The following is a 27,411-nucleotide window of genomic DNA, read 5'->3' on the forward strand; positions in this document are numbered from 1 at the left end:
CTCACGAAATAAATATCAGAAACGCTCAGTCGTCCCTCCAGCCCTAATCCCCTTCGAACTCTTCCCCTTCCACCGGCGGCGGCGGCGGCGGCGAGGGGCCGAGGCACCAACCAATCGACGTCTCAGTGGTAAGCGACGCTATCCTAGCTTTCTCGTATGGATTCCTCCTTTCGTTCCGGATGATTTCTTCTCTTCGCTGTGAAACCCTCGAACTCAAATCTTTCTCTCTGCGGGTGGACGCACCAATTTATCCAGCTTGTTGCGGATTTGGTTGCGTACTGAGATAGATCTGTGAAGCAGACACCCACCCTGCTTGTCGGGAATGCATGCCGTTTGAAATTTGAATTCTAGCCTGGTGTTTGTGGTTCCTGCTAAGTGATAGCTACTGCGAGGTTAATCGTTGATTTGGTAATTGAGTTCTGGTTTCACCACTGGGTAAGATGAAGAAGTTGCCGGTAAGATGAAGAAGTTGGATTTGCTGCGAATTCGGGATTGTAGAAAGGAGAGATCTAAATATATCGGTAGAGCTATGTATCGCCCGTTGAATTAATTTTGGGCAGCACCTTGCTCGTTCTATCCTCTTGATGCTTGCCTTGGCAGTCAGTAAGAAATTTGGGGGGTTTGAATAGGTTCAGTGAGTGAGTCCCTGTAGCAGCTGGTATGTTCAAATGGCCTTGCGGCTGCTGTTTTGTTTGCAGACTAGCTTGTAGTGATCGTTATGTAATTGTCTGTCATTTTAGAAGTGACAAGGTAGTATGTATTGTGTTGGTTAAAACTTGATCTCTGCTCACTTTGTTGCTAGTGCTCATTTTAGTTATTGCTTTGACCATAAGCTAGTTCAGTTTCCGTCACTCCTGTTTGATGTAATCTAATGCAGAATATGTGAACTTTTGGGCCTGGTATGTGAACTCAAAACCAATTGCAAGTGTATGTGAACTCAATACCAATTACATGTATTGATAAAACACACATCAACATTGACCAATTGACAGGTTGTATGATATGTTCTGTGGAACACCTTATAAGTTTTCAGACATGTAGTCGTCGCTACTTTTTATTTCTCAATCGGGCATAAAGCTGAAGCTAGCATAGCTTGTGTCAACCACAAATGTGCTAATCTTTGGGAAATCTGGAAGTGACGTTTTGATATATCAATTATCTTAATCGTTGATTTTCTGTTTGATTGACTGTTGCCTCTTCGGGATTTTTTTTTGGTGGAATCCTGTTAGAACGTGCTGAATTTTGGATTCCTGATTTTTATCCCGAGCTAATATTTTTTTCCTTGTTTTATAGATTTAGATAATAGTATTCTGTCCAGTAAAATGAGGCCAATCTTTTGTGGGAACCTTGACTATGATGTTCGCATATCCGAGATTGAGCGCCTTTTCGGCAAATATGGAAGGGTGGAACGAGTGGATCTGAAGACAGGTTCGTATTTTTGTTGCCATGTTGTTCTTAAATTTTTGGTGTCTTTTTTGCAAAATATTATTTGCCGTTGCACTTGTCTGTTGTTTTGAGTCAAGGGACCAGAGGTTTAGTTCATTAAGGGACTAAACATCAAGAGTCAACTAACTACTGCATTACTGATATTTGCAGCTCAGAATTGAGGATTTTTCATTTTGTTTCTTCATTTTAGTTCCTGAAGCATTATTGAATGGATTCATATGACAATTCATCTGTATTTGCATTGTTTTAAACTATCAATAATTTAGCCAATTCAAAAACAAAAAATGCCTTTCTTTAAATTTCGTTTACCATTTGATTTACTCTATTGGTTTAATTATCTATGGGCTGTGAACAAACACGTGATCGTCACATAACTCTTCAGAGATAGTGTTCATTGACTAACAAGATCTGGTGGGTTCAAGTGGAAACTGCTACCCGATGATGTGGCAGATATTGTCAATTTTCCTTCAGCCACGCCTGGTGTAGGACGTCGCAAATAGACCAAGTTATTATTTTATCCATGTGAAGCTAGAGGAGTTTCAGCAAAATCAGATAATGTTTATGTTATATTGTCAAGTCGTTGGACAAGTGTGAATCAGGATAAATTTAGAAAAGAAGTTTTTTCTTGAAATTTAGGTTCAGTACTCAATTATTTCTTTGCCGCAGGAATATCATGGAGCATATGTGCTCTTCCTGGTTGATGGACTGAGCTCTACCTTTCCTGCCTCAGCCCCACCTCATCTCTTGTCCATCTCCAGGAGTTCACAGTCCACCATGGCATCTGTTCACTTGGAAACAACCACCTCGTGACCGATGTCTTACTTTTACGATCAACATTGCACTCTCCTCCCCTGCCTGATCACCATTTCCTCGCCAATCCAACCATGCCAATCTCATGGCCGGCTGGAGAAGAGTGGAGGGTTGCACCACCAATTCTTTGATGTACCACGAATGTTTGGATTATTGTTCTGTGACGTCGTTTAGTTCAACATATACAAGGTCCGTTCCTGATTATTTTAGCGTATCTGTCTGTAGATTTGCGAGGTGGTCTTACAAAAATTTCCTTGTAGAGATTACATCATGATTGATTTCGTTGCCTTTTCTGTTTACTCTAGGTTTTGAACCGCACTGTGATTCCTTTGAACAATCAGTCACTTCTTTTTTTATGTTCAACATGAAGGGTTTGCATTTGTCTACATGGAAGATGAACGTGATGCTGACGATGCTATCCATAGACTTGATGGTATTGATTTTGGCAGGAAAGGAAGGAGAATCAGAGTTGAGTGGACTAAGGTGCGTGGATGTAGATAAAATATTGGCCAGTTAGCTCTCAGTAACTTATTGTCTAGTTATACTCAATTATATTTTATCATTGCATAGGAGGATCGCAGTGCTGGTCGAAGAGGCAGCTCTAGGAGATCTCCAAACAATGCAAGACCAACCAAAACCTTGTTTGTGATCAACTTTGATCCAATGAACACAAGAACTAGAGATTTGGAGAGGCACTTTGATAAATATGGCAGGATTGCGAATGTCAGAATAAAAAAGAACTTTGCCTTTGTCCAGTTTGAGTTACAAGAGGATGCTACTAGAGCACTGGAGGGTACTAATGGAAGGTACTAGCTCGTGCTTCATTTCATATGCTTATTACTCAGATTATTTTAGCCATGATGTTTTTTTGCTAGTTTGCTCCATTACCCACCATCAGTAGAAACTTACACGTTGCATCTTCATTGAATTTGTCATTCTTGTGGCAGCACTCTTATGGACAGGGTCATATCTGTTGAGTACGCACTTCGTGATGATGATGAAAGAGGGAACGGATACAGTCCAGACCGGAGAGGTCGTGAGAGATCCCCAGGTAGAAGGCGATCTCCTAGTCCTTATGGCAGAGTACGGGAGAGGGGTAGCCCGGACTACGGCAGAGGCATGGAGAGGGGGAGCCCAGACTACGGCAGGGGAGGTGACAGACGTAGCCCTGATTATGGCCGTGGCGCAAGCCCAAACGGTGGGGGTAGAGGTGATGATAGGGGCAGCCCCAACTATGATCGCGAGCGCCGTGAAGCCAGTCCTCGTCGTGAGCGCCGTGAAGCTAGTCCTGGCTATGACAGGCCCCTCAGGTTAGTATGCTCGGTGTCATCTTATCTTTGCACACTGCGTTGAAGTGTCACACTAAATTACTTGTTTGCATTGTGTAGCCGCTCACCTGCAAGGGACTAGAGAGATTAGAGGCGTTCCAGGCTTTGTTAAAGCCACCTGCTTTGGATGAACTTGCGAGCTGATGTTGTGTTGAAGTTGGTAATATTAGGCAGCAGGGAACTTTTGTACTATCTCTTAGCTTGTGTTGACTTACGATGGTAGCTTAAATCTTTCCCGCTTCACTATGAAGAATTCGAGAATGTAACTCGTCTATTGACTGGTACTCGGTAGAACTTTTTTTGTACTCGGTAGAACTTTTTTGTTGGCGTATTTATATTTCTACCTTGACTCTGCTATTATTTACTGGTGAATGTCTAGATTGCTCGATGTTGTTTTTTTCCTTGCTCTGTTATTCACGCCCAGCGGTGGTCATTTATTCACTGTCGTTCTTTTCCGACTTTATCTGATTATCTCGCAAGTGAGTTGTGGTCTGTTTACTTGCAGCAATTCTTGTAGTCTCTTTCCCTTGTAAGCTGCAAGGCAGAATTGGCTGCTGCACAGTAGCAACTACCGCTCAAGGGTTAACGTTGCGTGTAGAAACTTTGCCGGGTGCTGAGTGCAATACTGCGAAGTTTTTACAAGCTGTTGCTGCCTGCTCATTTCGCCTTTGCCAACCGGCACCTTTAAATATGAGCTGGAGACGGATGCCAGAGAGATCACACCAGCTAACATTGGCCTCACTGTCAAAGTTCGAGCTGAAATGATCCAGGTGTCACTTCACTCTATTTCTAAAAACATACATAAATTTACAGTTGATATTAGCAGATTACTAATAAAAAATTCCCTCACCCTAGTGCCAATGTACCATCCAAGCTATATAGCTTCGCCCCTGCACAAAACAAAGACATATTATAGTGTAATTGTAATAGAGAATAGAGAATGAAGGAAGTGAATTAGATTGTTCCATTGTATTGTGATGTTTCGAATATATACAAATTAGAAGGGTACCGTTGGAGAGACATCCTTTCATAGTTATAGAATTGATCATTTCTCAACAAGACTAATGGCATAGCGAGATATGACAAACAAGCAAAAGGTGGGCGTATGATATCTAGTATGAAATGAACAGAACCCCCTTTGCCATTGCTTCAAAGAATACTGGTTCATCCAGTATTTCGTACAAAACGTTGGACAATATTAGACATCGACAATACAATTCCCTACCCTGATCTTAACAATCCACTATTACCAATCAGATGGACATCACTCGGCTAAAATCGCTTTTTCTTTGGTTACATGAATCTGCAAGTTAGAGATTGCTACTCTAATCCACCCTCTCTTGTCAAGCACAAGCTTTTTGCTAACATTGATAACAGAAACTGCAGGGAAGCTCAGCTCGCTGCTCACACAAAATGGTGCGTCGGGTACTCGTGTTCTGAGCCATTGTAATCGTAGTAGAGCCTCTCCCCTTTGGAGATGTCCCTGTTCGCCACCAGCAGCACCCGGCACTCGCCGCTGACGTCGTACCGCACGCACTTGAGGTTCTGCTTCTTCCTCCCCTCCCTGAAATCAACATGTCCCAAGCTTCAGCCACAGATCCACCGCAACGCATCGAATGTGATAGCGATTGAGTTCCTCTACTTACGGCGTGTGGTTGTTGATGCCGTTGATGAAGCGCGCGATGTTACTGCGCCTGTCGGGGCAGATGACAAGGCTCCTCGCCGGGGAGGACGCCGAGAGCAGCGTCATCATGCTGTCGCCATCGTCGTGCTCCCGGCTCCGCAGGTAGTCCACGTCGCCGACGTACTCGGTGATGATGGTCAGGTCCTTGATGAACCGGTCCGCCTCCACCGTGAACCCCTCGACGGGGTCGTAGACCACGAGGAGGGGAGGACACTCCCCTCTCTCCATCATCCTCTTGCACTGATTCAGAGTCTCCACGTCTTCCTTTGGCAGCACCTGATGAAGGGATTCGGATTCAGATTCAGCAACATGGCAGGCGTTGCGCTGAAATCAGTTGTGGTAAAAATCGAATCTTCGACGAACCTGCATCCCTCCGGCCTCGAACGCGGCGCGGTTGGCGGAGCGCGGCGCCATGCCGGGCTGGTAAGTGAGCTGGTTGCTGAAGACGGCGCCGGTGGCCGTGAGCGCCGTCGCGAGCGACGCCATCTGGCAGAGCCGCCTGGCGGGGTCCTCGCTGGGGTTGAAAGGCATCAGCTTCCTCTTCTTCTTGGCCACCACCAGCGCCCCCGCGGGCTTCCGCCTCCTCTTCTTCAGCTCCGACGACTCCGCCGCCGCTGGGTTCCGCTGGATCTTGAAGAAATCCACGATCTTGGTCTGGACCAGTGGGAACTCTGCGCGCAAAGAGGTCGAAACGAATCCCCGACTGAGCAAAAAAAAAAACGCAGATGGCCTCCTTGGCATTGCAATATTGCATTCGCATCGATGAGAGAGGGAATCATTGGTTGGTTACTCACGCTTGGGCTTCTTGGTAGAGGGAGCCGGAGCGGACTTGGAGGACGCGGAGTGGCAGGAGGGGCAGAACCAGTCGCCGGCGGGGACACGCGGGAGGATGGGGCGGAGGCAGAAGATGTGGAACCCCCTGTCGCATCCGTCGCACAGCATCAGCTCCGCGGCCGCCTCCCCGGACCCGCACGCCTCGCAGCGGACGTCGTCGTCGTCGCTGTAGGCCTCCTCCCGGGGCGGCGGCCGCGCGCGCGTCCGGCGGCGGAGCTGACTGGCGGCGCCCATCCGCAGCGTCTTAGACCGCGCGCGCGCCGGGGCGACCGAGAGGACAGAGACAGAGAGTAAGAGGGCTGGCTCAGGTGAGGAGGCGGGCGTCGGCGTGGAGAGGAGCGCGGGATTGGAGGAGGTGGAAGTGGAAGTGGTGGGTAAATAGTAATGGAGGCGGCGTGGCGGGAGAGGTTCTGTGCTTTGGGATTTTGGCGCCGGGGCCGGGTGGGGGGGGAACCGGTTCCTCTGACGTTGGTGGAGCAACGTCAGAGGTGTACAGTAACTCGTGAGAGGTGCTACAGTTCTCTGACGTCGCACAGTAACGGATTTTACTGTTCATCAATATACTGTAGCGGTTTTACTGTTTGCATACCTACTGTAGCGTCAGATCTTGTCCGCCCATTTGTGATCGAACGGCTCAAAACTGCCCAAATGCTCTCTGACGTCAAAATCTCCAACGTCGGAGTATCTCGTTTCGGGTGGGGGGGGGGGGGGGTTCGGCTTCGCGGGAAAGCCGTGGGGGACGGAGAGGCCAGCGCGCGCCAAGTTTTGTTGCTCTCCTCAGCGGGTCCGGGTCGGCGTCGGATCTTGGCAGCGCAGTCACCCGACTCCGAAGCTGGCGGAGGCCTTCCTAGAAGAAAGTGGGCTGGGCCATCCAACCAATCTGTTGCCATGGAACGGGACTGCCAATTTCCCGTCCAAATCCAACTCATGCATGCATTCTCTCTCCACGGTTGAAGCTGCTCTGCTGTCGACGCCGGCGAGAATGCGATATGCATGCGTGACTCCCGCCGGCCGGCCGCCCGCCCGCGTCTCGTGTGGAGTACTACGTACAGGATCCCCCGCCGGCCGGCCGGCCGGCCGGCCGCTTCCTGGAAGCTTCCTTTGACAGCGACCCATTCGCAACTGGGGATCTCCGATCGACTGACCGATCGCTGCGATGGATGTGCGTGGCTGCATCAGCGGACAGACCCAACCATACAGTGGATCATGACCCATCAAAAATCTCCGCTCGTCGAAGCTTCCTGGAAGCCCTCCTCCGATAGGATCGTCCTGACGTCGCTTACGCTGTCCCACCTTCACGGCCCAGGATGGGACCTTATCCTGCTCCAGCACACCCTCCTTCTGCACGCGTACAGCAGTTACACGTACGTACGTGCGTGTTCTTCACCAAATTAATTAAACCCCCTCCCTCCACACGTAGTTTTGGTGTGATTTTTTAGAGGCTCCTTGCCCGATCTTCTTTGAAGATCTTTACGGAGGTATGAACCCAAAATTCGAACTCCGGATTCGAACTCAGGATCGGTTGAGACGTTCTCATGCGTCTTTCTGATGAGCCATAGACCAGTGAAATATGTTTAATAATCTATTTATATTAATGATACAAATTTATATATATTGTTAGATGAACGGTGAGTGAAATATTTTAATAACCTGTTCATATTAATCATATAAATTTATATATATTGTTAGATGAGCAGTGAGGTCTGACCTGACCCATCACGGGGAGCCGCGGGCGCAGCGTACCGCAGCCACATAGATGATCCTCGTGCCGTCCAAAGCTGTCTTCGTTTTATACAGAAGCGACGTCGATGCTCACGCAATTGTCAACTACACAGAATTTATTTCTCTGTTTGATTTGCTAGCAGTTGTTAGTCGCGGCTTGGAAAACTAAGAGCAAGGACGACGTGCGGATCATGGCGGCGAGCCCCCGCGTCGGCGGCGGCGGCGAGGAGGCCTACGAGGACCTGCTGCCGGTGATGGCGGGGCGGCTGGGCGCGGCAGGGCTGCTGTCGGAGCTCCGGGCGGGGTTCCGGCTACTGGCGGACCCGGTGCGGGGCGCCATCACGGCCGAGAGCCTGCGGCGGGGCGCGGAGGCCGCGCTGGGCGTGCGCGGCATGACGCCCGAGGAGGCCGCGGCGATGGTGCGGGAGGGCGACCACGACGGCGACGGCGCGCTCAGCGAGGCCGAGTTCTGCGTCCTCATGGTGCGGCTCAGCCCCGGCATCATGGCCGACGCCGAGGCGTGGCTCGAGGAGGCCATCGCCGACGAGCTGCAGGCGGCAGCCCGCTCGCAGCAGCCGCCGCCTGCCTAGGCGCTCGCTGCCGCAGGTCGTTCTCGATCATCACCTTGCCGCCGATTCTAATACATTAGCCCTGCATATATACCTACTGCTAGTACGTGATCTATATATACACCATCGCATGCAGGTGTATTATTAGCCTGCTGTGCCGTGATTGTGAACTGTTTGTGTTCACCGTGACGCATGGTCGTACGTGATGAACACTCATGCTCGACGTACGTATAGTACTCACTCGATCATGCTGTGCCTGCATGTAACCCGCCTAGCTGTTGGTGCATGCCAATAAGTCACATGCACGGGACTATGTGAATTTGGTTTCACATTTTGGTGCTCAGGCCTCCAATGATTTCCCTCGCTCGTTTGATCTGTCAAAACAATTTTATTTATATATATTTTGCAAGGAATGAGTGCTTTAATTTATTGATTACTCAGGATAAACAATACAATCCTTTTTAGTAGCTCTAAATCACAAATAGGTGCGATGCGTAGATGGTACGCTAAGGGGCCGTGCATCTCGCTGCTGGCTTCGCTCCTGTATCTGACGGTCTTGCTAAAAAGAGCTACGGGCTTTGCAACTTGAGGTGACTTGACTGATAAATGGGCCGAAGAACTACAGAAGCCATAGAGGCCGTCCATCTACAGGGCGCGCGCACGTCCCATTCCGACCGCGCCCCTGTCCAACCAACCAAAAGCTGGGCGCGCGCGTGAACGCCACGTCCCTCGCCGCCTCCCTTCTCCCCTCCCGCCCCCACACGCTTCTCCTCTCCTCTCCTCTCCTCACCTCTAGAGAGTCTAGAGAGCATAGCAGAGTGCACACTTGTCCCGTCCACTCGGCTCGTCCCCTTATCTCCTCCTCTGCGGCTCGGCTCACTCCATCCCACCAACCAAACCGCACCTTGATCGCGCGCGAAAGCAGAGCGAAAGAAAAAAAAAAGGAAATCATCACACGACAAGGCGTCGCAGCAATGGCCGCGCCGCTCACGGCCGTCCGGGCCCGCCTTCTCCCCGTCTCCTGTTCCGCCGCCGCCCCCTACAAGAACAACAATCTCAAACAGCAGCAGCAGCAGGTACCGCAACAGCTAACGCCTGCTCCTCTGCCGTCGCTGCGCACCGCGGCGTCGGCGGCGATGGTGCCGCTGATGCTGGCCCTGCCGCCGGACGCGCTGGCGGCGGGGGGTGAGTTCGGGATCCTCGAGGGCCGGAGCTTCGCGCTGCTGCACCCGCTCGTCATGGGGGGGCTCTTCGCCTACACGCTCTGGGCGGGCTACCTCGGCTGGCAGTGGCGACGGGTGCGCACCATCCAGGACGAGATAAACGAGCTCAAGAAGCAGCTCAAGCCCGCCGCGGCGACGCCGGCCGCGGTCGGCGCCGGAGATGCCTCTTCTGCGCCGCCGCCGCCCGCCGCCAAGTCTCCGGTCGAGATCAAGATTGAGGAGCTCACCGAGGTAATTCATCGACTTGAACAATCACAGAGTGAGCTAGTGAGATTGCAGAGACTAATCAGCTTCCTCATGCATGCCGATGGACGCAGGAGCGCAAGAAGCTGCTCAAGGGGTCGTTCCGGGACCGGCATTTCAACGCGGGGTCGATCCTTCTTGGCCTCGGCGTGCTCGAGTCCGTCGGCGGCGCACTCAACACCTGGTTCCGCACCGGCAAGCTCTTCCCCGGACCCCACCTCTTCGCCGGAGCAGCCATCACGGTGCTCTGGGCGGCGGCGGCGGCTCTGGTTCCGGCGATGCAGAAGGGGGACGAGACGGCGAGGAACCTGCACATCGCGCTCAACGCGCTCAACGTCCTGCTCTTCATCTGGCAGATCCCCACCGGCCTCGAGATCGTCGGCAAGGTCTTCGAGTTCACCACCTGGCCATGAATGTCCAGTAAACGAACGAAAACTGCATCTGCTGAACTGCTGATGCACATCGATCCTTCCTCGCTGTGCATGTCTTTTCTCTTCCATTAGGTTCTTGACTTGTTGATAGTCGCGTGTTCAGTTCGTTCTCCATCTACAGGGTTGCTTTTCTTGGCCTGTCTCTGTTCATAAGGTTGCGAGACTGTCAAATCCGAAGTTTTTTATGCCACGAATAAGGAAGGGCTCGTTCAGCAATACACAAATTTCACAGAGAATTGACCGGAAATAGTTCAATTGATGCATGAATCGCCACAAATTCTGCGTTCCAAACAAGGCATGAGAGAGCTCTTAGATGGAGTGTCGAGAGTAGAAATCATGGTCGATTCTAAACTACTGTTGTCTAGATGGTCGAAGATGTCGGAAAATCGTAGCCGTGGACGACTGCAGTGTGATAATTGAAAAGAACCGCTGATCGCCACTTGAGTTTGAAAAATTACCCTCTAATTTTGAAAAAATGCTCTCACTGACTTCTTTCGTGCCTCTCTCTCCCTGACTTCTTTTGAAAAATGCTGTCACTGACTTCTTTTGCACCGATAACTACTAACATGCTTGCAAATACCAACCTGGCGCCAATGCTCACCTGATATGTGGTACTTGCATAAGAACTTAGGTCAAATCCTCAAAGCTATCCAAGATTTACAAAACCATTTGGAGCATGAAAAATCGAGACCCGACGGTAACCGGAAAATCGTGGTTATCGCGATAACCGCTCGAAATTCGACGAGAATTCCTTCAAAATTTACTCGGTCAAATTTGAAATTTGGCGAGAATTCAGACCGAATCGATCGAACGGTAACCGCTCGGTTTGCACCAGTTACCAAGCGGTTTTCGCTGATTTATCGAGCGTATTTTCCAAATTTTCCGCATTATCGGTAACCGCTCAGTTTTGTCAGTAACCGTTTGGTTTTAGCAATGTACTGAGCGGTTTTCTCAAATTTTAGTGATGTTCAATAAAAAAATTAAAAAAAATATCTCAACCTTGTAAAATCAATAACTAATTCATCTGAGCTTCAAATCAAGTGAAACAAAATTTGTTGGTTTCCTTGTAACATGATCTACATGATAAAAGTGTTTATACTCATAAAAAAGTTGAATATTTTCTGTGATAAAAATGTATTTGCTAAACTAAGTTAAATGCATAGTTTACTCTTTGCTAATTCAAAAATCATGAAACCAATTTTGTTAGTCTTTTTACATGATCTTATATCTTATAAAAAAAATGTGAACTCATGAAATAGTTGTTGTTACATGCAGGATTGTATAAATATGTTGCAACTAGATTAATTCATAACCAACCCACCACACCTCCAAATTAGTGAAGCCAATTTTATTAGTTTACTTACAGTATGCTTTATGTAGGAAAAATAATGATAGACATGAAAAAGTTAATTACCATGTTGTTTCTTAACATATTCACTTTATGCTTTCAAACTTTGTAAAATCATGAAGAAATTAATAAAACTCTAACTGAAGTAAAACTAATTTTAAAGATCCTCTTAAGATACATTCTACACAAAAAAGTATGTATTTGCATGTTAAGCTTTTCCTTAATATGAGTTAATAAATGAGTTGTGTGGTTTAAGTTTTTTCTTTTTTTTCAAACGTACTCCCTATAGAATATGATGCAAACGATATTATTTTTTTAAAAAAAATTCACAGAAGTTCTTAGAATTGTTTCTAGTTTTTTAGGATTTTTTCTGATTTTTTATTTATTTGAAATTTTTAATTCAAATTCGGTAACCGATTGGTTTATATTATCGAATCAGAGCGATAAGGTCGGTTACCGAGCGGTAACCGACAAATTTGTTAACCGAAAAAGCTACCTACTCTTAGCCAACCTAGATGCAGTAGAGGAATTGGTAGATAGATGGTTAAGCAGATAGCACTAGCATAGATTCAGATGTAGAATTCAGAACAGATAGAAAGGTTCAGAGAAGGAAGGCTCACAACAACAACCATGCCCACCTCTCTGCCGATCTATCCTCATATAGCTGGTTACAAGTCTCACCGGTCGATGGGCTCAATTACTCGAGTTCTAGCTTTCCTTATTTACCATCAGAAAGATAATGTCATATTCTATGTGGCACTGAAAATTTTAGCTTTCCTTATTTGTCATCGTTTCTAATTTGTATCTCTTCCTCGCCACCCTCGTCAAATCCGTCAGCAGTGTCATCGTTTTTGCCTTGAAAAATGTCCTCTCTTTTTTAATAATGATGTTAATGCCCTTGCCTCTTGTGTGTACTGACCAGTGAGCCCCCACCTTTCCAACCCCAAACCCAGGAGTGCGTCGACGATAGCGGCGCCGGCACGGCCAAATCTTTGGCGCCAAAGCTATTGCAAGAACGACGAGTGGCCGGTTGCGACAGAGGTCGGAGTGGCCGGGAGGAGCAAACCAGGCGGAACGGCGAGTTTGCTTCTTCCTTGACTCCTCCTCCCTTACTACCTCCACCACCTCTTGGCTTTTTCCATGGCACCCGTCACTAGCGATGTGACATCATCGGTGTGCACAGAGGGGAATCGTATCCTCAGCAAAGTCAGAGAGCGAATAGTGCCGTGATATTAGTCATATTGAACTGTTCGATACAGAATGGACGTATCATATCACCCGCTACAGTACCTCCACGAACTGTAGCGTCGCTACCACAAATAATGACGGTGTGTTGTTCACCAGACTCATATTACTGTGCATTCCAGTGACTTCATGAAACAAAGTCAGAGGATACGCGTACGCACCGAGGAGGCCTTTCTTGGCCCCGAAGAGCATCACATCGCCTGAATATGATCCGGCTCCAACAGCTGATTTGGCTGCCTCGTATGCGTCCATGGCCGTGAGCTCAGCCTCCTATGGACAGGCAGGGACTCGGCCATCTCCATGGAAGATTGAAAGGTGAGCCCGACGGCGAATTTACTCACCGCAACGTCGGCCTGCAACCACCCTTCTTGTTCTCCCCAGCCGTCTTGTAGGCCTAAAGCCGTCCGAATCTGAGCTTGATTCTCGCAATCGATTCACACCGTTGTTGTCACCACTGTTGTCAGTAAAAGTCAAGGCACAACATGTGTGAAGCATGAGACGACAATCACACGAGATGCTAATGGTTCACAACTCGTATGTCAAAATGTAATTTTTTTTACATTTTGTTTGCCGAAGAAATAGAAATAAATTTCGGTCTGCAAACGAGACTAAAACCGGTAAAAAAAACCCCCCGAAAACCCCACAAAAGAACAAGAAACCCCGAGCACTGAGCAAATTCTTCCACACGACAAATCCCAGTCTGGCATTCGTGCGTCCAAATCACCCAACAAGAACAAAGCAAACAACAACTTGGGAACCACCTCTTGAGACGTGGCGACAAAGGTGTCATGGTATGACTCTACTTATCGATTTAAATTTTGTTGTACATAATATATATATATATAAAGTATTTTTAGTGGTATTTTCTATAGGGAAGCCTACTGTTGGGAAATGATTTTACGTGTCCTTTTGGATTCAGAGACGAAGTTTACTGGTGACTGTTCAATGACGAATAATACAGTTGTGTTTCAGAGAGCGCGGACGAAGCATCTGGCAGGTCTCTTGACAGAGACCGAAGGTCGACCCGCGACGCTAAATATCAGTGCAGGCGAAATCTCTGACGGGACCTTAGGCGAAGATTGAAGGGTGACTCGAGAAGTAGCGACGAGGCTGGTCGAAGGTGCCCTGAGGGCCCGTGTGTGGCTGGCTTCATGGGGATTCGGGCAAAGGTGTGCATTCGTCGAAGCCCGTGTAGCGGTCTAGGGTATAATTACAAATATACAAATGTGCTCAATGGTACCAAAATACTCCAAATGTGTCGAGAATATGATAGTTATAGAGATAATAATGTAAATCATGGTGTGGAATGATTGAGTATGAATTATAAATAGATCAACACTATAACTGATAGAACACAGAAAAAAGAGACTACTCATCTTCCCGTAAATACGTATTGCGTCTCGTCGTCTTCAACTCTTTCTCTCAATGGTTGAAAGCTTCTCCTGTTTTAGTGACTTCTAACCAACACCTGCTATTTAGCGCGCGTACAAGGAATCCAACAAACATACCATTTTTGTTTTTGAAATTTGTTTCCTCTCGTGTTTTTTCATTGTTGATAAAACTTGTATGAGAAAAGTTTGATTAAAAAATATTGAGAAAAAATTTGACTAAAAAATATTAAGAAAAAGTTTACACTAAAAAGGTTTTGAAAAATACCGCTAGAAAAGTTTTGCTCAAAAGTTTCCTGAATTTTTTTCAAGAAGTTTTTGAGAAAATTTTACGTGAGCTTATGCTACAGTCATCTGCAACTTAGACGTCAACTCATAGAAAGTAAATTCTATATGATCATATGAAAAACTCTTTCTCCTGTAATAAAATATGTCCACTCTCTTATCTTCAGCTTAATCATTAAATAACAATATAGATGATATAAATAAGATCTCATAAGAATCTTTATTGACAATATATTATATAAATTGTTTCCTAACTCTCGTGCGGAACAGGATTTTCGCTATAGGGGTGTGATAGGAGTCATTTGGTAGAGTTCTGATTCTGTGGTGAGAGTGATTCTGTGTTGAAAGTAGGGTAGAAATGATTCTGTGGTGAAAGTGATTCTATTTGTAAAATTATTTGGTATATTAGTGGTGGAAGTGATTTCTGAGAGAATATTGGGTTGAAATCGAGGAGAATCAGTTGAGAATCAGTGAAAGCTAGTTTTTTAAGTTCTCACATCGCTATACAAAACGGGAAGTAATTTCTGCGAAGAATCACTCCTTGATCAACCCAACAACACTAGAAACAATTCCAGCACAAAATCAGCTTCCAGATCTCTGCCAAACGAAACCATAGTGGAGCATTTGCACGTGTGAGTGTGGTGTGCCTCCTTAATCTGAAAGAAAACAGCAACTCGGTAGGCAGCCTCCAAAACCATCTCTCACGAGCTCGCCGCCTCCGCCACCGTCGCGGTCCGCCGGCAATGGAGGGCGTCCACAGCCTCCTCGCTCGGCCCAACTCCGCGCCATTCGCCTTCTCCCTCCCGCCCCCGTGCCGGCGCCCCAAGCTGCAGCCGCCGGCGCCTACCCCCCTCGCGTGCCGCGCCGCGAGCCGCTGGGCCGACCGCCTCTTCGCCGACTTCCACCTCCTCCCCAACGCCGCTTCCGCCCCGCCCGACCCGACGGCCGCGGCCTCCTCCTCCGCGTCCCCGTTCGTGCCGCTCTTCGCCGACGCCGCCGACCGCGCCGTCCCCCTCCCAGTCGACTTCTACAAGGTCAGGCCCTGAGTTTCCTCTTGTTCATCTCGTGTGATTCATTTGGTCCTAGTATTGTTGTTTCATGGGAAATGAGGATAGGTTTCTTAGCACTTAGTATGTTGTTATACTGGGCTGTAGAAAGGCTGCACATTCCGCCCTTCTCTAGGACTGTTGCTAGGTTACTGACAACTGCAATCTCATGAAGAATTGCATTCTTATCTGTTCTTGTATGACTGGTTTACTAATTGCAATATGAATTCTTTGGGTTTCTCATCTACCATACCCCGCAAGTTACATTGCACCCTACTTAATTCAGTAAAGATGGCATTGTATCGAGAACTGTATGTTTGGGTTCGAAAGTGGGAACAAAAAAAATCCTGCGTCTTTGATTATTCTGGGAAATGGTTTATTGGAGTGATTCTGCTCAGGTTCTCGGTGCGGAGCCACATTTTCTAGGCGATGGAATTAGGAGGGCCTTTGAGGCACGGATAGCCAAGCCACCTCAGTATGGATACAGCACAGATGCTCTTGTTGGCCGCCGGCAAATGCTGCAGGTTGCCCATGATACTCTCACAAACCAGAGCTCCCGTACCGAGTACAACCGTGCACTTTCTGAGGACCGTGATGTGGCACTCACCATGGATGTTGCCTGGGATAAGGTGAGGTTGTAGGGAAGCAAACAGTGCACTTTGATGTTCTAGGATTTCAAATAGCACTTGGATATAACTGGTTGCTGCCTCTCTTGGGTGGTTTGTCAAGCAGGTTCCAGGTGTGCTGTGTGTGCTTCAGGAGGCTGGGGAGGCACAGATAGTGCTTGCAACTGGAGAGCAGCTGCTTCAGGACCGGCCGCACAAGTGGTTCAAGCAGGATGTGGTGCTTGCGATGGCATTGGCCTATGTGGACCTATCAAGAGATGCGATGACAGCAAACCCTCCAGATGTAATCCGCTGCTGTGAGGTGCTTGAGAGGGCGCTCAAGCTCCTGCAGGTGAACTAATTTGGTTCCATCAGATTTTTTTCTTTTGAGAGTATGAGGAATGACGCGCGCACGCGCACACACACACACTCTCACACCACACGCACACCCATCAGTTCCATTAGATGTTGCATTGCAGATCTAACATGTCTTAAGGTGGCTTTGTACACTGATTTGTTTATTATTCTTAATGTGACATGTTCTCAGATCGGGAATTTTTGTGTGTTGTTATAGCATTGTATACACTATACATTGTAGATCAGCGTGTTCAAGATTTATCTAGTTGCTGTTGATATTGATTACCAATTGTTTCGTTTGGTAAACGAAGGCCTGCCCTTTTGTGGTAAGCATCAGATGTAACAGTATATTTTACTGTAGTTAGGAGCTCTATAGGCCTTGCATCGATGCCAGTTTTCAAAAGCTTGAAATCACTCCAATTTGGCCTTAATCGTTAGCTACACTATTGTGTAGCCATTAGCCTGTTATGCTGTAACGCCTCTCTGGCATTAAGCCGTTAACTGACACTGCTTAGAGATAATGAATTTACCGGCGCATTATTGTGAACTGCTAGCACCTCGAAAGGCTGCTGCTAAATGACCAAATAAACATGTAGTCATATTTACCTTTAGATATCTACTTTTTCACTTGGATGGTATTTGAATGGGATAGAATTAGATCAGTTTGCGAATATCAGCTTGAAGTCCATAGGTTGTATCTTGGTTAGAGAGATGTCTTGGACGAAGTACTAACATAAACATTGTACTTTAGGAGGATGGTGCAAGCAATCTTGCACCTGAACTGCTTGCACAGATTGATGAAACTTTGGAGGAGATTACACCTCGTTGTGTATTGGAGCTTCTTGCTCTTCCTATTGATGAAATACATAAAAATAAACGCCAAGAAGGTCTGCAAGGTGCAAGAAACATATTGTGGAGTGTTGGTAGAGGTGGTATTGCTACTATTGGAGGAGGATTTTCTCGCGAGGCCTTCATGAATGAGGCTTTTTTGCGGATGACGTCAGCTGAGCAGGTTTGTGTATACCAATTTTCATGAGCAGCAGCAGTCTGTGCATGTACTTGAGCACACTTTTTAGAAGTCTTACACATTTCTTTTTTATACATCTCAGATGGATTTCTTCTCTAAAACACCGAATAGCATACCACCTGAATGGTTTGAAATCTATAGCGTGGCACTTGCACATATTGCTCAAGCAATTGCTAGTAAAAGACCACAATTCATCATGATGGCAGATGACCTTTTTGAACAACTTCAGAAGTTCAATGTAGGTTCTCAATATCCTTATGATAACGAGATGGACCTCGCACCGGAAAGGGCGCTTTGCTCGTTACTGGTGGGAGATATTAGCAATTGCAGAATGTGGCTTGGCATTGACAGTGAGTCCTCGCCATATAGAGATCCCAAAATTATCGAATTTGTTGTGAATAACTCTAGCATCGACGAAGAGAATGATCTTCTTCCAGGGCTTTGCAAGCTTTTGGAGACTTGGCTTGTCTCCGAGGTTTTCCCAAGAAGCAGAGATACTCAAGGCATACAATTCAGACTTGGAGATTATTACGATGACCCGAAAGTTTTAAGCTACCTAGAAAGGATGGAAGGTGGTGGTGCTTCTCATTTGGCTGCAGCTGCTGCTATAGCAAAACTTGGCGCTCAAGCCACAGCTGCACTTGGTAAGGTGAAATCAAGTGCTCTTCAAGCATTCAGCAAGGTTTTCCCGTTGATCGAACAGTTAGATAGGCCAGGCACGGATAATCCTAGCAATGATCTCAAGAAATCTCTTGAAAAACTTGCCGAGCAAAGTGTTGCTGGAAGTGCCATCCACGATTCCAAAAATGCAGCTTTGAAGATTATCTCTGCTGGCGCATTTTTCGCGCTATTTGCAGTAATAGGCCTGAAGTTCTTGCCTCGTAAGAAGTCACTTCCTGCTATTAGGAGCGAGCATGGCTCTGTTGCAGTTGCTAAAGTTGCTGACTCTGTTGATGGTGAGTAAACTTTGATCAAATAGCATTACTTTCTTGGAGTCACCAGGTTTTCATTGATGTTTCCACAAAGGTATGTACCAAACGTTACACATAAAATGTTTCTGGGACCATAATACCCTCTATTTATTATAATGTAATGTAAATCACAGAAGTGTTTTACACAATTTTTATTATTTATTATATAATGTTTGTTATGGAAAATTAATCTGTCCATTATTATCTGTTTAAGATCCAGTAGTATATGAAGAGCCAGTAGAAATTCCTAGAATGGATGCAAAGTTGGCTGGAGATATTGTTAGCAAGTGGCAGAGTATCAAATCCAAGGCTTTGGGGCCGGATCATTTTGTTGCGGCATTGCAAGAGGTGAGGTTCAAAATTTTGACCTTTGTTGCTGGCTTGTGCTTCATCCCATGCACTACCTTCGTATGTTGTTAGAGACACTTAGGATATAGTCATATAGTGTAACACATGGCTCATATGAGCTGGGTTGTTGTGCCACCAAGAATGAGCTCACGACCCAAGCTAGAGGATCAACAGTTCTACAAAGGAGAACCCAGGAGCATTGAGAAGGAGATCAATGAACAAATCAAATGAAACTTATCCCCTTCCTGTTCGTCATCTTCGGCAATTTCCTCTCACGTCTCGGTGATCCATCCAGTGGCCACGGGAATTGTATCCGATGAGAGCTCGTTGGATTCCTCACGTCCTGGTCCTCACCACTGCCGGCCACGGGGTGTGACAGTTGGTATTCAGAGCCTGCTTTCCTCGGCGTGGGTCTAGGTGCGATTGGCTTGGTGGCGATGGGTGAGACGGCTGTGCAATCGGAGCTGTGGTGGGTGGTGGGTGACGGCGAACGAGAGCCTGGACTTTTTGTTCACGCAGGTGGGAGCAAACCAATGGCAACTTGCGAAGCAGATGGCTGCAGCAGTCGCTCAGATCACATGCGGCCAAGCAGTAGGCAGCGAAGGTGTGGTAGAGCACACTCTCCCTTCACCATCACCGTACCATCTGATTTCGGGTTGCAGGGGAGGTGATGGCGTCACTTAACTGGTGCCAGGACCTGTCTTGCATCATGCCCCCGAGTTGTTTGCTGAAATTTCACACCAAGGGAGCGAACACGTGATGTTCGATGAAATGCCTCTTGAGGAAGACACAGCAGCACAGGCTGAGCAGTTCATGTTCAAGGCTCCGATGGCGTCGATGGGAGTTGCCCACAAGGTGTTTGATGAAATGCTTCCTCTGAATGTCATATGTGATGAGGAGTTGCTGCGATCTTGAGTCACACGACGGTTTGTTGGAGCAACTAGCTCAGTCTTAAGAGTACGTGGTTGATGAGGAGAGGAAACCAATTACCGAGCTGGACATTGACTACAAGCTTACTCATGTCAGTGATGCTCCCTAGGTCTTTGAGCTTGACATGGATTCTGTGGATGAGGTGTTCGATGAAATGCCTAGCACGGTTGTGGTGTTGGACGAGGAGATGTCTTCCGACCCTGACACCTATGATGACTTATTGCAACAGCTGGCTTTGGGCGGAGAGTACAGGGATGACGAGAAGACAAAGCCGGTTGATGCGCTGATCACTGACAATATGCTCACCAATGTTGATGAATCATCTCTACCCCTAGAGCTTGGAATGGCCGAGACAGACCAAGTGGTTGATGAAATGCACATCATGGGCGAGGGAGCAAAAATGTTGGATGAGTTAGTAGAACGCAGCTCCAGCTTGCATGGCACCAATGGGCAAAATCGGGAATGGCATGGAGGTAGTTTGGCAAATATGAAAACATCTATGGGAAACAAGGTACATGAGTTCCTTGGTCTAGTGAACACTGACCTCTACAACCCGTGTTTCGACCATGATAATAAGATTGTCATGTTCCTTGCTTGCAACGGTACTTGTGCTGACCCTATGTTGACACGAGGCTATGAGAGTGCCATGATCACTGCTCTGGTTTTCTATGGAGTGCCACCATTGAGAAGAAGTGCATCTAGCCCTGGGAAATCTAGCATAAGATGTGCTGGCTGGGTGTTCAATGAATGGCCACCATGGAAAGTAAGTGCCTGCTGCCTTGAGAAGTATGGTGTTGATGCTGCTCGCTTGGTGCATGACAAAATGCCGCCATGGGGGCACAATGCCTTAAGCCCTCGGAAATTCAAAGCAATATGCCTTAAATATGTGTCTGGTGGTATGCAATCATGGAGAAGAAATGGTTTTAGTCCAGGGACATGTGAGGTAAACAAAACACATGTAAGTGGTGCTTCTGGCATGCAGTTCAGTGATAAAACTTTGAAATCTGAATTATTTGTTGAGTCTTATCTACTGGATTTTCATATATGGTGCCTTCCTGAGTTGATGATTGCACTCCTTTGGAATTATGGCTGCATGAATTATGCCCCTACTGAGAAGACTGTATGTGGAGAAGTCTGATATATTTTATTTTTGGAAGGGGGAGTTGTCAAATTCTCATCACAACACCGGAATTGAAATTTCACATTTCGATAACTGTTTGTAGCCTAGTCATTTAAGATAAATGGAACAACTGCTTACTCTATTCTGTGTTGGAGAACGCTCAAATGCTCAAGCCTGCTTGTTTAATTTGTTGTAATACTTCATTGTCACTGCATAATTATCTCTGCGATGATGTTAGCCATACACTGGTACTGATGTTTCCAATTCCAACAGGTTCTTGATGGCAATATGCTGAAGGTATGGACCGATCGAGCTGCAGAGATTGAGCGCCATGGCTGGTTCTGGGAGTACACACTATCTGATGTGACGATTGATAGTGTCACTGTCTCCATGGATGGTCACCGGGCAACTGTGGAGGCGACGATTGAGGAGGTGGGTCAACTTACCGATGTACCAGACCCTAAGAACAACGATTCATATGACACTAAGTACACCACTCGGTATGAGATGTCCTACTCGAAATCGGGAGGCTGGAGGATAACCGAAGGGGCAGTCCTCAAGTCATAGAACGGTGTGCAGTAGAAGTAGCTTAATTCCCTTTTCAGTTTTGTAATGTAAATAAACAGTGTGAGTGCAGGCTGTTTTCAGTATTTTAGAGAGTTTGGTTAGGCCGATAGGCGATTGAGTCCTCCAGTCAAGAATTGTGCTTATGCGTCGTGAAGGGGATGCATTATTAGTAGTATCGGTAATTTGGTATTGTCTCTATGTGAGATCCTTGGAAACAAACAGTGGTAGATGCGCAGATCAGATCGCTGCGGAGACAGTATTGTTGGGTCAGATCCTGTAACGAAAAGGCAGTACAAGATGAGATTCTATCGGAGGGCATGAGTGCATCACTGCTTGCTTCATCAGACAAGTTTAACTGTTTAAGATCATCTTCAAGATCGTATGATATCGTCCTTTGCCTGTGAGCTGTGATTCAGACCATTTCTCGTTTGGGCATGTTCATCTTTCCTAGATTTGTCCAAGGAGAATGATACTTTATTAGATTCGCCTAGAAAGATACTTTTGCAGTATAAAAATACAAGGTGTATTATATTTTAACTCGGTATTTAAAGTTAGACTTTAATTATTGTTTTCTCATAGAATATATAGTTTGCAGTTAAAAAACAATATAGTGTGAAAAATATTTTGAAATATGAATCTAGTCGTATAATTTTTATACACTGAATATATTTATAACTTGACTAATTGTTAGTTAAAATATATAAAATATGATTTTTTTTAAAAATAAAATACGTGTTATATTAATGAACGGAGGAGTACTGTAAATTTATTCGGTTCCGTTTCGACCTCGGAGTGAAAAAAAAGGTCCATTTCGGTTTTGCCTGTGAAATTGTACCAGCTGCATATAGAGAGTGGGAGGATCATCACCGTCCAATGGGAGCGAAGCCGAAGCGATCAACCAAAGCGGAGGGGAGCCACCGAGCCAGCAGCCCAGCACAGCGAAGCGCATCCTTTCGGTTCCCCCTTCCACAACCCTCGTGAGAAGCTTCCTCCCGTACCGCCGCCGCCGCCGCCGCCGCCACAGCCGCGGAAACCCTAGCCGCCCCCTCCTCTCTCCGGCCGCCGTCTCCCCGCCGCCGCCCCCGCTAAAGCGATCGTATCTCGACACCGTCGGACCTCGATGGAGGACTGGGGTGAGCACCTCGTTCTCTCTCTCGACTGCCAATCCGTAGTTGAGTAGCTTTCCTGCACGGGAGTCTCTACCGGTGTTCTCCCCGATGGCGCAGCTCACCATCCGACTTGAGTAGTTCGTGTTCCCGATGCGCGTTTCATATGAGACCTTGCCTTACGCGACGGTTTCCGAATCCGCACCCTCTTTTTGCGAAAACAGATTCCTCATCCGAAGATGTTCGCGACTCGAGGTCTGTCACTGAGCAGACGATTGGTTCGTGGTTCACACGACGTTCGTCAAATTTAGGTGTAGTTAAGCAAGAGGACTTACGGTTAGGTTTTGGGCTTACGATTTGTAGGGTTTGTTTGTGAATTGTGTCGATATCTGTTAATTTTAGGAAAATGGCCATGGGTTATGCTATAATTTTGGGCAAATGGTCATGGCTTGTGATATATTCCATACCCTAGCATGGATATCAGAAGTCCTTTGCATCTCTTTTATCCAGTGTAAAGCAGTGTTCGCATGCTTTTGTCTATTTTGTCTACTCGAAGACTCGTACAGCATCATTGGTCTCTTCTTTCCGTGTCCAACATTAATAACTCGGCATCTGTTACTACACGTAGAAGAGGCATTCATTAGATCAAATTGCTGTTATGGTATATGTTTTTCTTTTGTTTTTATGATAGAAAGTGTCCCTGAATTTTTTCTGATAGCAAATGTGGCGCTGCATCTAAAGAGCTCGATGGTTGGGGCTTTCACTTAAAGATGGAACAGATACGAATATCTTATATGTGTTCACTTAGTCTGGTGTAGCGACACAGTATTGTAGACAAATCCAGGTCACCTGCTAACTGTTGTATTAGGTGCCTTTCGTGTTTGCTTAACTTTTTGACGCCCATATTTCTATTTCAAACTTGCTTCACGAAAATGTGAGAATACTGAGAGATTCTCCAGAGTGCCTTTGTGCAATCTATGTCGAGTGGTCAAAAGATATATCCCATTCTTTGCCATCACACATACTAAAAGAGATCACTTATTTCTAGTTATCATAGATGCATAATCACAATTTACCTCAGGTTGCTCGAAAACCTAGATTTAATTAGAAATGTTAATATTGAATCTAAGTATCAGTTCTGATGTTAGTTATTCTGGCACATTCGTTTATATTGCTGGTGTCTTCTGAAATCAAATCTACACTACATCTCAGATTCTGAAGATTTTCAGCCAGTCGCATCTGTTGTGAAAGCCGAGCCACTTAAAAGTCAGTGGGCTGATGAAGATGTTGAAGAAGATGATGTAAAAGATTCATGGGAAGAAGAAGAAGAGGAGGTGAAGTGAAAATCTATACCCAAGTTTTTTAAGGCATACTTTTTGTGTACTAACACATTATGTAAAATCCTTTTTTTTGTTATTTATTTTAGAAAAAAGTAATTTTGCTCTGCTTTCGTACACAATTTTATTTTTATGTAGTCATGATGGTTATAATCACAAGTGCTGGTAGCATTAATCATTTATCTAATTATTATTTTCCATCGGTTCTTTGTTAGAAACAATATTTGGTGAATGACTCATGGTATATGCCTCAGCTCTGTATGTTTATCTTTGCAATATAGGGGTGATTACTTGTACATTTTGTTGTTCTGTTTGTATACTTGACTTTCTATTAATTGCTGATTCACTGTACAGTCTCCATGAGTCATTGAAGAACTCAAACAGCTGATCATCAGCTCAGGAGCTTGCTATGTAGTCATCCACTAATCTATTGTTTCTTATGAAAATACACTTCCAGTGAAATGTTAATCAGTGATCATGCCATTGTGATAATTGCTAGTTTCGATATGCAATACAATGAGCAGCATTTTCATGTTTATGCTAATTAGGGATGAACACGGTACGAAAATGATCGGAAAAGGCCTAAACCACTTTCAGTTTCACATTTTCTCTTGGAAATGAAGTTGATAATGATAATGCCGGAAACGAATACAATGTCGATAATACAAGAAAATCAAAAACGGTGTTGTCGGGACGGAAACATGCCAATATCAATCGGGAATCGATAATTCAAACCCAAAAGCACCGAACCTCAAGGTTCATTACTTAGATGTCAACAGGGAATTCCTTATCGAGGAATGGTTCCCCATCCTTGTCCCCTCCCTCGCTTGCGGGGAATATTTTCTCCCCATCATTGTCTCCGCGTGTGGAATAGGGACCCGATGGGGAACCCGTCCCCGTTAACAATTGAATGGATGGGCTTGAGATGGGTAGTTGGGTGTTGGGTTGTTGACCGATTGGGCCTTGGGATGAGGTGGAGTGCAAGACATTGAATGGATGGGTCGTATACAGTTACACAATACATGTATGCATATACAAGTATTAGTCTAAATGGGTTCCCACGGGGAAACAGGACAGGGAATGCTTCCCCATACCTATCCCCGCTAGACCTGACGGGGATAATTTTTCTACCATTTGTATCCCCGCGGGGGACGAAATGTCCCCATCCTCGTCCCCTAATAGGGGAATTCCCCATGGGGAATCGGGGATCAGGTCCCCATTGACATCTTTATTCATTACATTAACTAAATTGTTTCAGGATTGCGAGGATTTTGGATATGACAGTGGAAGAGATGGATCCAAAGATTTCAGATAATAACAAACAACAAAAGATGAATTGTGATATCCAACCCTGGCTATTTTAGGGGTAAGTTTGTCTCTATTGCTTCGCGGGCTCGTGGCGTCGCGTCAGGGAATGGAGGGTGGAGGATGAAGGGCGTCGAGGGCTCAAGGTAGTGGATCTGGGAGGTGGGATCCGGCCGCCGGTGGACTCGCGGAGGGAGGCGCTCCGGCGATGGCGGCTATCTGCCTGTCTAGGGTTGGACTGGCCGATTGCATGGGGTTGATCATTAGTCTACCACGGGCGACTGGGTGAATAAACAACGGGAGGCTGGACTGGGAGGGTGGGAGTCTGGGAGGCCTGTTGCTTGTTGGGCTATAGGTCGTGCTCGAATTGAGATGAACCACGGGAAGGAGAAACGGGAATTCCCGGCGGTAATTTCCAGCTGAAAACGGAAGAACTCAAAAACGATAGGAAATGGCCTAAATTGTTTCCGCTACCATTTCCCAAGAGTTTTCACGTTTCCGTTCTCGTTTTTCCGATATATCGTTTCCGGCTGCTACAGTTGGGAAAGTTCAAAAACGATCTCCGAAATACCGAGAATGTTGAATGCTTGGTTTATGGATGCCTACCACTTAATATTGAATTGTTACTGATTCAACACTGGTTTTTGTTTTAATTCATCTTGCAGAAACCTAAGCCACCGCCTGTAGAAAAGGACGTGGCAAAACCTAGTGTTAAGGCTCCTGCAAAAAAAGGAAAACAGCTAGCTTCAAAGAGTGTTGAAGAACCAGATGAGCCTCCTCTTAGTCCTACTTCAGAGAAAATTCGCCAGCAAAGGTACATGTTGTTTTCATGGCCTGTTGAACTTTTAGACATTGTGTAGAAACTTTGTAATTTGTACGCATCCACATGTGATGCTTCTGTTTCTGCCTTCGTATCAAGTACAGTCTTTCAAACTCTGTGCAGCAACCCTGATATGTATATCTCTTTCTTTTATTCAGATTTGCATGCATATTGTTTGTTCACAGTGACGGTGTTTATTTATTACAGGCTCGTTGAAGAAGCTGACTTCAAGTCAACCACAGAACTTTTTGCAAAGAAGGACGGCGCTGAAAAGTCTCTAGATACTTTTATTCCAAAGTCCGAGAGTGACTTTGCAGAATATGCGGAGCTTATCGCAAATAAACTACGTCCCTATGAGGTCTGTTTAACATTGGCATTGTTATGTCTCTGTTTATTGAGACATGGAAAATGGCGTCCCCCTTTCCACAGCATCTTATTCTGACCTTGTTGGTTTCATGTTTGCAGAAAAGCTTTCACTACATGGGTCTACTTAAGAATGTCATGAGACTTTCCATGACATCTTTGAAAGGTGCGGATGCTAAAGAAATATCTTCCTCTGTCACAGCAATTGCTAATGAGAAGATCAAGGCTGAGAAAGAAGCTGCAGCGGGCAAAAAGAAACAAGGTAACAATGAGTCTTGGGCTCTAATGCTCTATCGGTGCTTTCTAATTTGTAGGCAGACCTGGTAGTGGTACTCAGTACTAAGTGGAAACATACAGTATTATTGATGTTCACTCTGAAATTTGCAGGAGGCAAAAAGAAGCAGCTCCACATTGAGAAAGCAGACGATGACTTCATCCCTGGTCGGGGAGGTTTTGATGATCCAGATGAATACGACTTCATGTGATTGGCTGGGAGGAAAGTAGGTTTCTGTCTTTTATACCTTGGCAAGCAGAGATTAGTAGAGTTTGCGGCATAGCTGGAATTCCAGAGGCTCCTGAAAACGCTTGAATTTGGACCTTGCTTATCTATTTCAGGTTAATTTTTCGAGACTAGAGAGTGAGAAAAGCGTTTGTGGTGTGTTTTTCTTATTATCGGGCCGTTGTGTTTTTTCTTTCTGCGAGTTCGTACCTATTTTTGGCCAACTGTACTATAACATGTATCTGGTTATATTGGAGTCATGCAAGTAATCCTGGAGGGTGCCTCGCTTGTTTTTGGAGTTAATCATCCGTGAGTCTGTTGTTTAGATGTGACGCCTGAACTTGCCATTCTGGTAATCTGGTTAGTTGTCCTTGTGGAGCATGTTTAATTTTGGAATGGCGCTAAATCAGTGAACATGTATGATTGTAGTAGTTTGCCCAATTGGGTAGCATGC

The 27,411-nt window shown here is 46.0% G+C and overlaps 6 protein-coding genes across 9 annotated transcripts; 5 read left to right on the forward strand and 1 right to left on the reverse strand.

Annotated features, from left to right (window-relative positions):
• On the forward strand, positions 1-3,985 carry LOC133922788 (serine/arginine-rich splicing factor RS41-like). Of its 2 annotated transcripts, none has more exons than XM_062368272.1 (6): positions 1-128; positions 1,294-1,428; positions 2,627-2,739; positions 2,827-3,062; positions 3,204-3,566; positions 3,645-3,985. In XM_062368272.1, exons 2-6 carry the CDS (start codon positions 1,323-1,325, stop codon positions 3,664-3,666), a joined length of 840 nt encoding a protein of 279 aa, XP_062224256.1. In that variant the 5' UTR covers positions 1-128; positions 1,294-1,322; the 3' UTR covers positions 3,667-3,985. The 2 variants fall into 2 exon arrangements, with proteins under 2 accessions (XP_062224256.1, XP_062224257.1); XM_062368273.1 differs by lacking the exon at positions 1-128 and adding an exon at positions 2,113-2,445 and having other exon boundaries at positions 1,291-1,428.
• Positions 3,986-4,702: 717 nt separating this feature from the next.
• LOC133922790 (histone-lysine N-methyltransferase ATXR6-like) lies at positions 4,703-6,637 on the reverse strand. The gene is made up of 4 exons (XM_062368275.1): positions 6,063-6,637; positions 5,632-5,939; positions 5,231-5,544; positions 4,703-5,148 (listed from the first exon to the last, which is right to left on the reverse strand). The coding sequence occupies exons 1-4, from the start codon at positions 6,334-6,336 to the stop codon at positions 4,989-4,991; spliced, it is 1,056 nt and encodes a 351-aa protein (XP_062224259.1). The 5' UTR covers positions 6,337-6,637; the 3' UTR covers positions 4,703-4,988.
• A 1,250-nt stretch (positions 6,638-7,887) lies between these two features.
• LOC133922791 (calcium-binding protein KIC-like) lies at positions 7,888-8,766 on the forward strand. The gene has a single exon (XM_062368276.1). It carries the CDS (start codon positions 8,016-8,018, stop codon positions 8,412-8,414), a length of 399 nt encoding a protein of 132 aa, XP_062224260.1. The 5' UTR covers positions 7,888-8,015; the 3' UTR covers positions 8,415-8,766.
• A 436-nt stretch (positions 8,767-9,202) lies between these two features.
• On the forward strand, positions 9,203-10,428 carry LOC133922789 (uncharacterized). Its single transcript, XM_062368274.1, has 2 exons — positions 9,203-9,847; positions 9,934-10,428. Exons 1-2 carry the CDS (start codon positions 9,368-9,370, stop codon positions 10,270-10,272), a joined length of 819 nt encoding a protein of 272 aa, XP_062224258.1. The 5' UTR covers positions 9,203-9,367; the 3' UTR covers positions 10,273-10,428.
• A 4,739-nt stretch (positions 10,429-15,167) lies between these two features.
• Positions 15,168-22,064, forward strand: LOC133922792 (protein ACCUMULATION AND REPLICATION OF CHLOROPLASTS 6, chloroplastic-like). Of its 3 annotated transcripts, XM_062368278.1 has the most exons (7): positions 15,170-15,590; positions 16,001-16,231; positions 16,335-16,559; positions 17,316-17,576; positions 17,674-18,547; positions 18,777-18,910; positions 21,234-22,064. In XM_062368278.1, the coding sequence occupies exons 1-7, from the start codon at positions 15,300-15,302 to the stop codon at positions 21,525-21,527; spliced, it is 2,310 nt and encodes a 769-aa protein (XP_062224262.1). In that variant the 5' UTR covers positions 15,170-15,299; the 3' UTR covers positions 21,528-22,064. The 3 variants fall into 3 exon arrangements, 2 of the variants coding, with proteins under 2 accessions (XP_062224263.1, XP_062224262.1); XR_009910539.1 differs by lacking the exon at positions 21,234-22,064 and having other exon boundaries at positions 15,168-15,590; positions 17,674-18,617; XM_062368279.1 differs by lacking the exon at positions 18,777-18,910 and having other exon boundaries at positions 15,168-15,590; positions 21,234-21,379.
• Positions 22,065-22,400: 336 nt separating this feature from the next.
• LOC133922795 (uncharacterized) lies at positions 22,401-27,260 on the forward strand. The gene is made up of 6 exons (XM_062368283.1): positions 22,401-22,660; positions 23,846-23,967; positions 25,941-26,089; positions 26,303-26,453; positions 26,561-26,720; positions 26,846-27,260. Exons 1-6 carry the CDS (start codon positions 22,648-22,650, stop codon positions 26,941-26,943), a joined length of 693 nt encoding a protein of 230 aa, XP_062224267.1. The 5' UTR covers positions 22,401-22,647; the 3' UTR covers positions 26,944-27,260.
• Positions 27,261-27,411: the final 151 nt, after the last annotated feature.

This window comes from Phragmites australis, chromosome 6 (assembly GCF_958298935.1).
Source record: "Phragmites australis chromosome 6, lpPhrAust1.1, whole genome shotgun sequence".
Taxonomy (NCBI): domain Eukaryota; kingdom Viridiplantae; phylum Streptophyta; class Magnoliopsida; order Poales; family Poaceae; genus Phragmites; species Phragmites australis.

What these genes read in the sequence shown, in the direction of transcription:
- LOC133922788 (XM_062368272.1), top strand. Translation starts at nt 1,323, where the DNA reads ATGAGGCCAATCTTTTGTGGGAACCTTGACTATGATGTTCGCATATCC. An exon ending in TCAGAGTTGAGTGGACTAAG is followed by an intron (nt 2,740 to 2,826) that starts GTGCGTGGATGT and finishes ATCATTGCATAG; the next exon opens with GAGGATCGCAGTGCTGGTCG. An exon ending in GGCTATGACAGGCCCCTCAG is followed by an intron (nt 3,567 to 3,644) that starts GTTAGTATGCTC and finishes TGCATTGTGTAG; the next exon opens with CCGCTCACCTGCAAGGGACT.
- LOC133922790 (XM_062368275.1), bottom strand. Translation starts at nt 6,336, where the DNA reads ATGGGCGCCGCCAGTCAGCTCCGCCGCCGGACGCGCGCGCGGCCGCCG. An exon ending in TCGAGGCCGGAGGGATGCAG is followed by an intron (nt 5,545 to 5,631) that starts GTTCGTCGAAGA and finishes TCCCTTCATCAG; the next exon opens with GTGCTGCCAAAGGAAGACGT. An exon ending in GGCATCAACAACCACACGCC is followed by an intron (nt 5,149 to 5,230) that starts GTAAGTAGAGGA and finishes TGTTGATTTCAG; the next exon opens with GGAGGGGAGGAAGAAGCAGA.
- LOC133922791 (XM_062368276.1), top strand. Translation starts at nt 8,016, where the DNA reads ATGGCGGCGAGCCCCCGCGTCGGCGGCGGCGGCGAGGAGGCCTACGAG.
- LOC133922789 (XM_062368274.1), top strand. Translation starts at nt 9,368, where the DNA reads ATGGCCGCGCCGCTCACGGCCGTCCGGGCCCGCCTTCTCCCCGTCTCC. An exon ending in AGATTGAGGAGCTCACCGAG is followed by an intron (nt 9,848 to 9,933) that starts GTAATTCATCGA and finishes CGATGGACGCAG; the next exon opens with GAGCGCAAGAAGCTGCTCAA.
- LOC133922792 (XM_062368278.1), top strand. Translation starts at nt 15,300, where the DNA reads ATGGAGGGCGTCCACAGCCTCCTCGCTCGGCCCAACTCCGCGCCATTC. An exon ending in TCCCAGTCGACTTCTACAAG is followed by an intron (nt 15,591 to 16,000) that starts GTCAGGCCCTGA and finishes GATTCTGCTCAG; the next exon opens with GTTCTCGGTGCGGAGCCACA. An exon ending in GGATGACGTCAGCTGAGCAG is followed by an intron (nt 17,577 to 17,673) that starts GTTTGTGTATAC and finishes TATACATCTCAG; the next exon opens with ATGGATTTCTTCTCTAAAAC.
- LOC133922795 (XM_062368283.1), top strand. An exon ending in GAGAAAATTCGCCAGCAAAG is followed by an intron (nt 26,090 to 26,302) that starts GTACATGTTGTT and finishes TATTTATTACAG; the next exon opens with GCTCGTTGAAGAAGCTGACT. An exon ending in AGCGGGCAAAAAGAAACAAG is followed by an intron (nt 26,721 to 26,845) that starts GTAACAATGAGT and finishes TGAAATTTGCAG; the next exon opens with GAGGCAAAAAGAAGCAGCTC.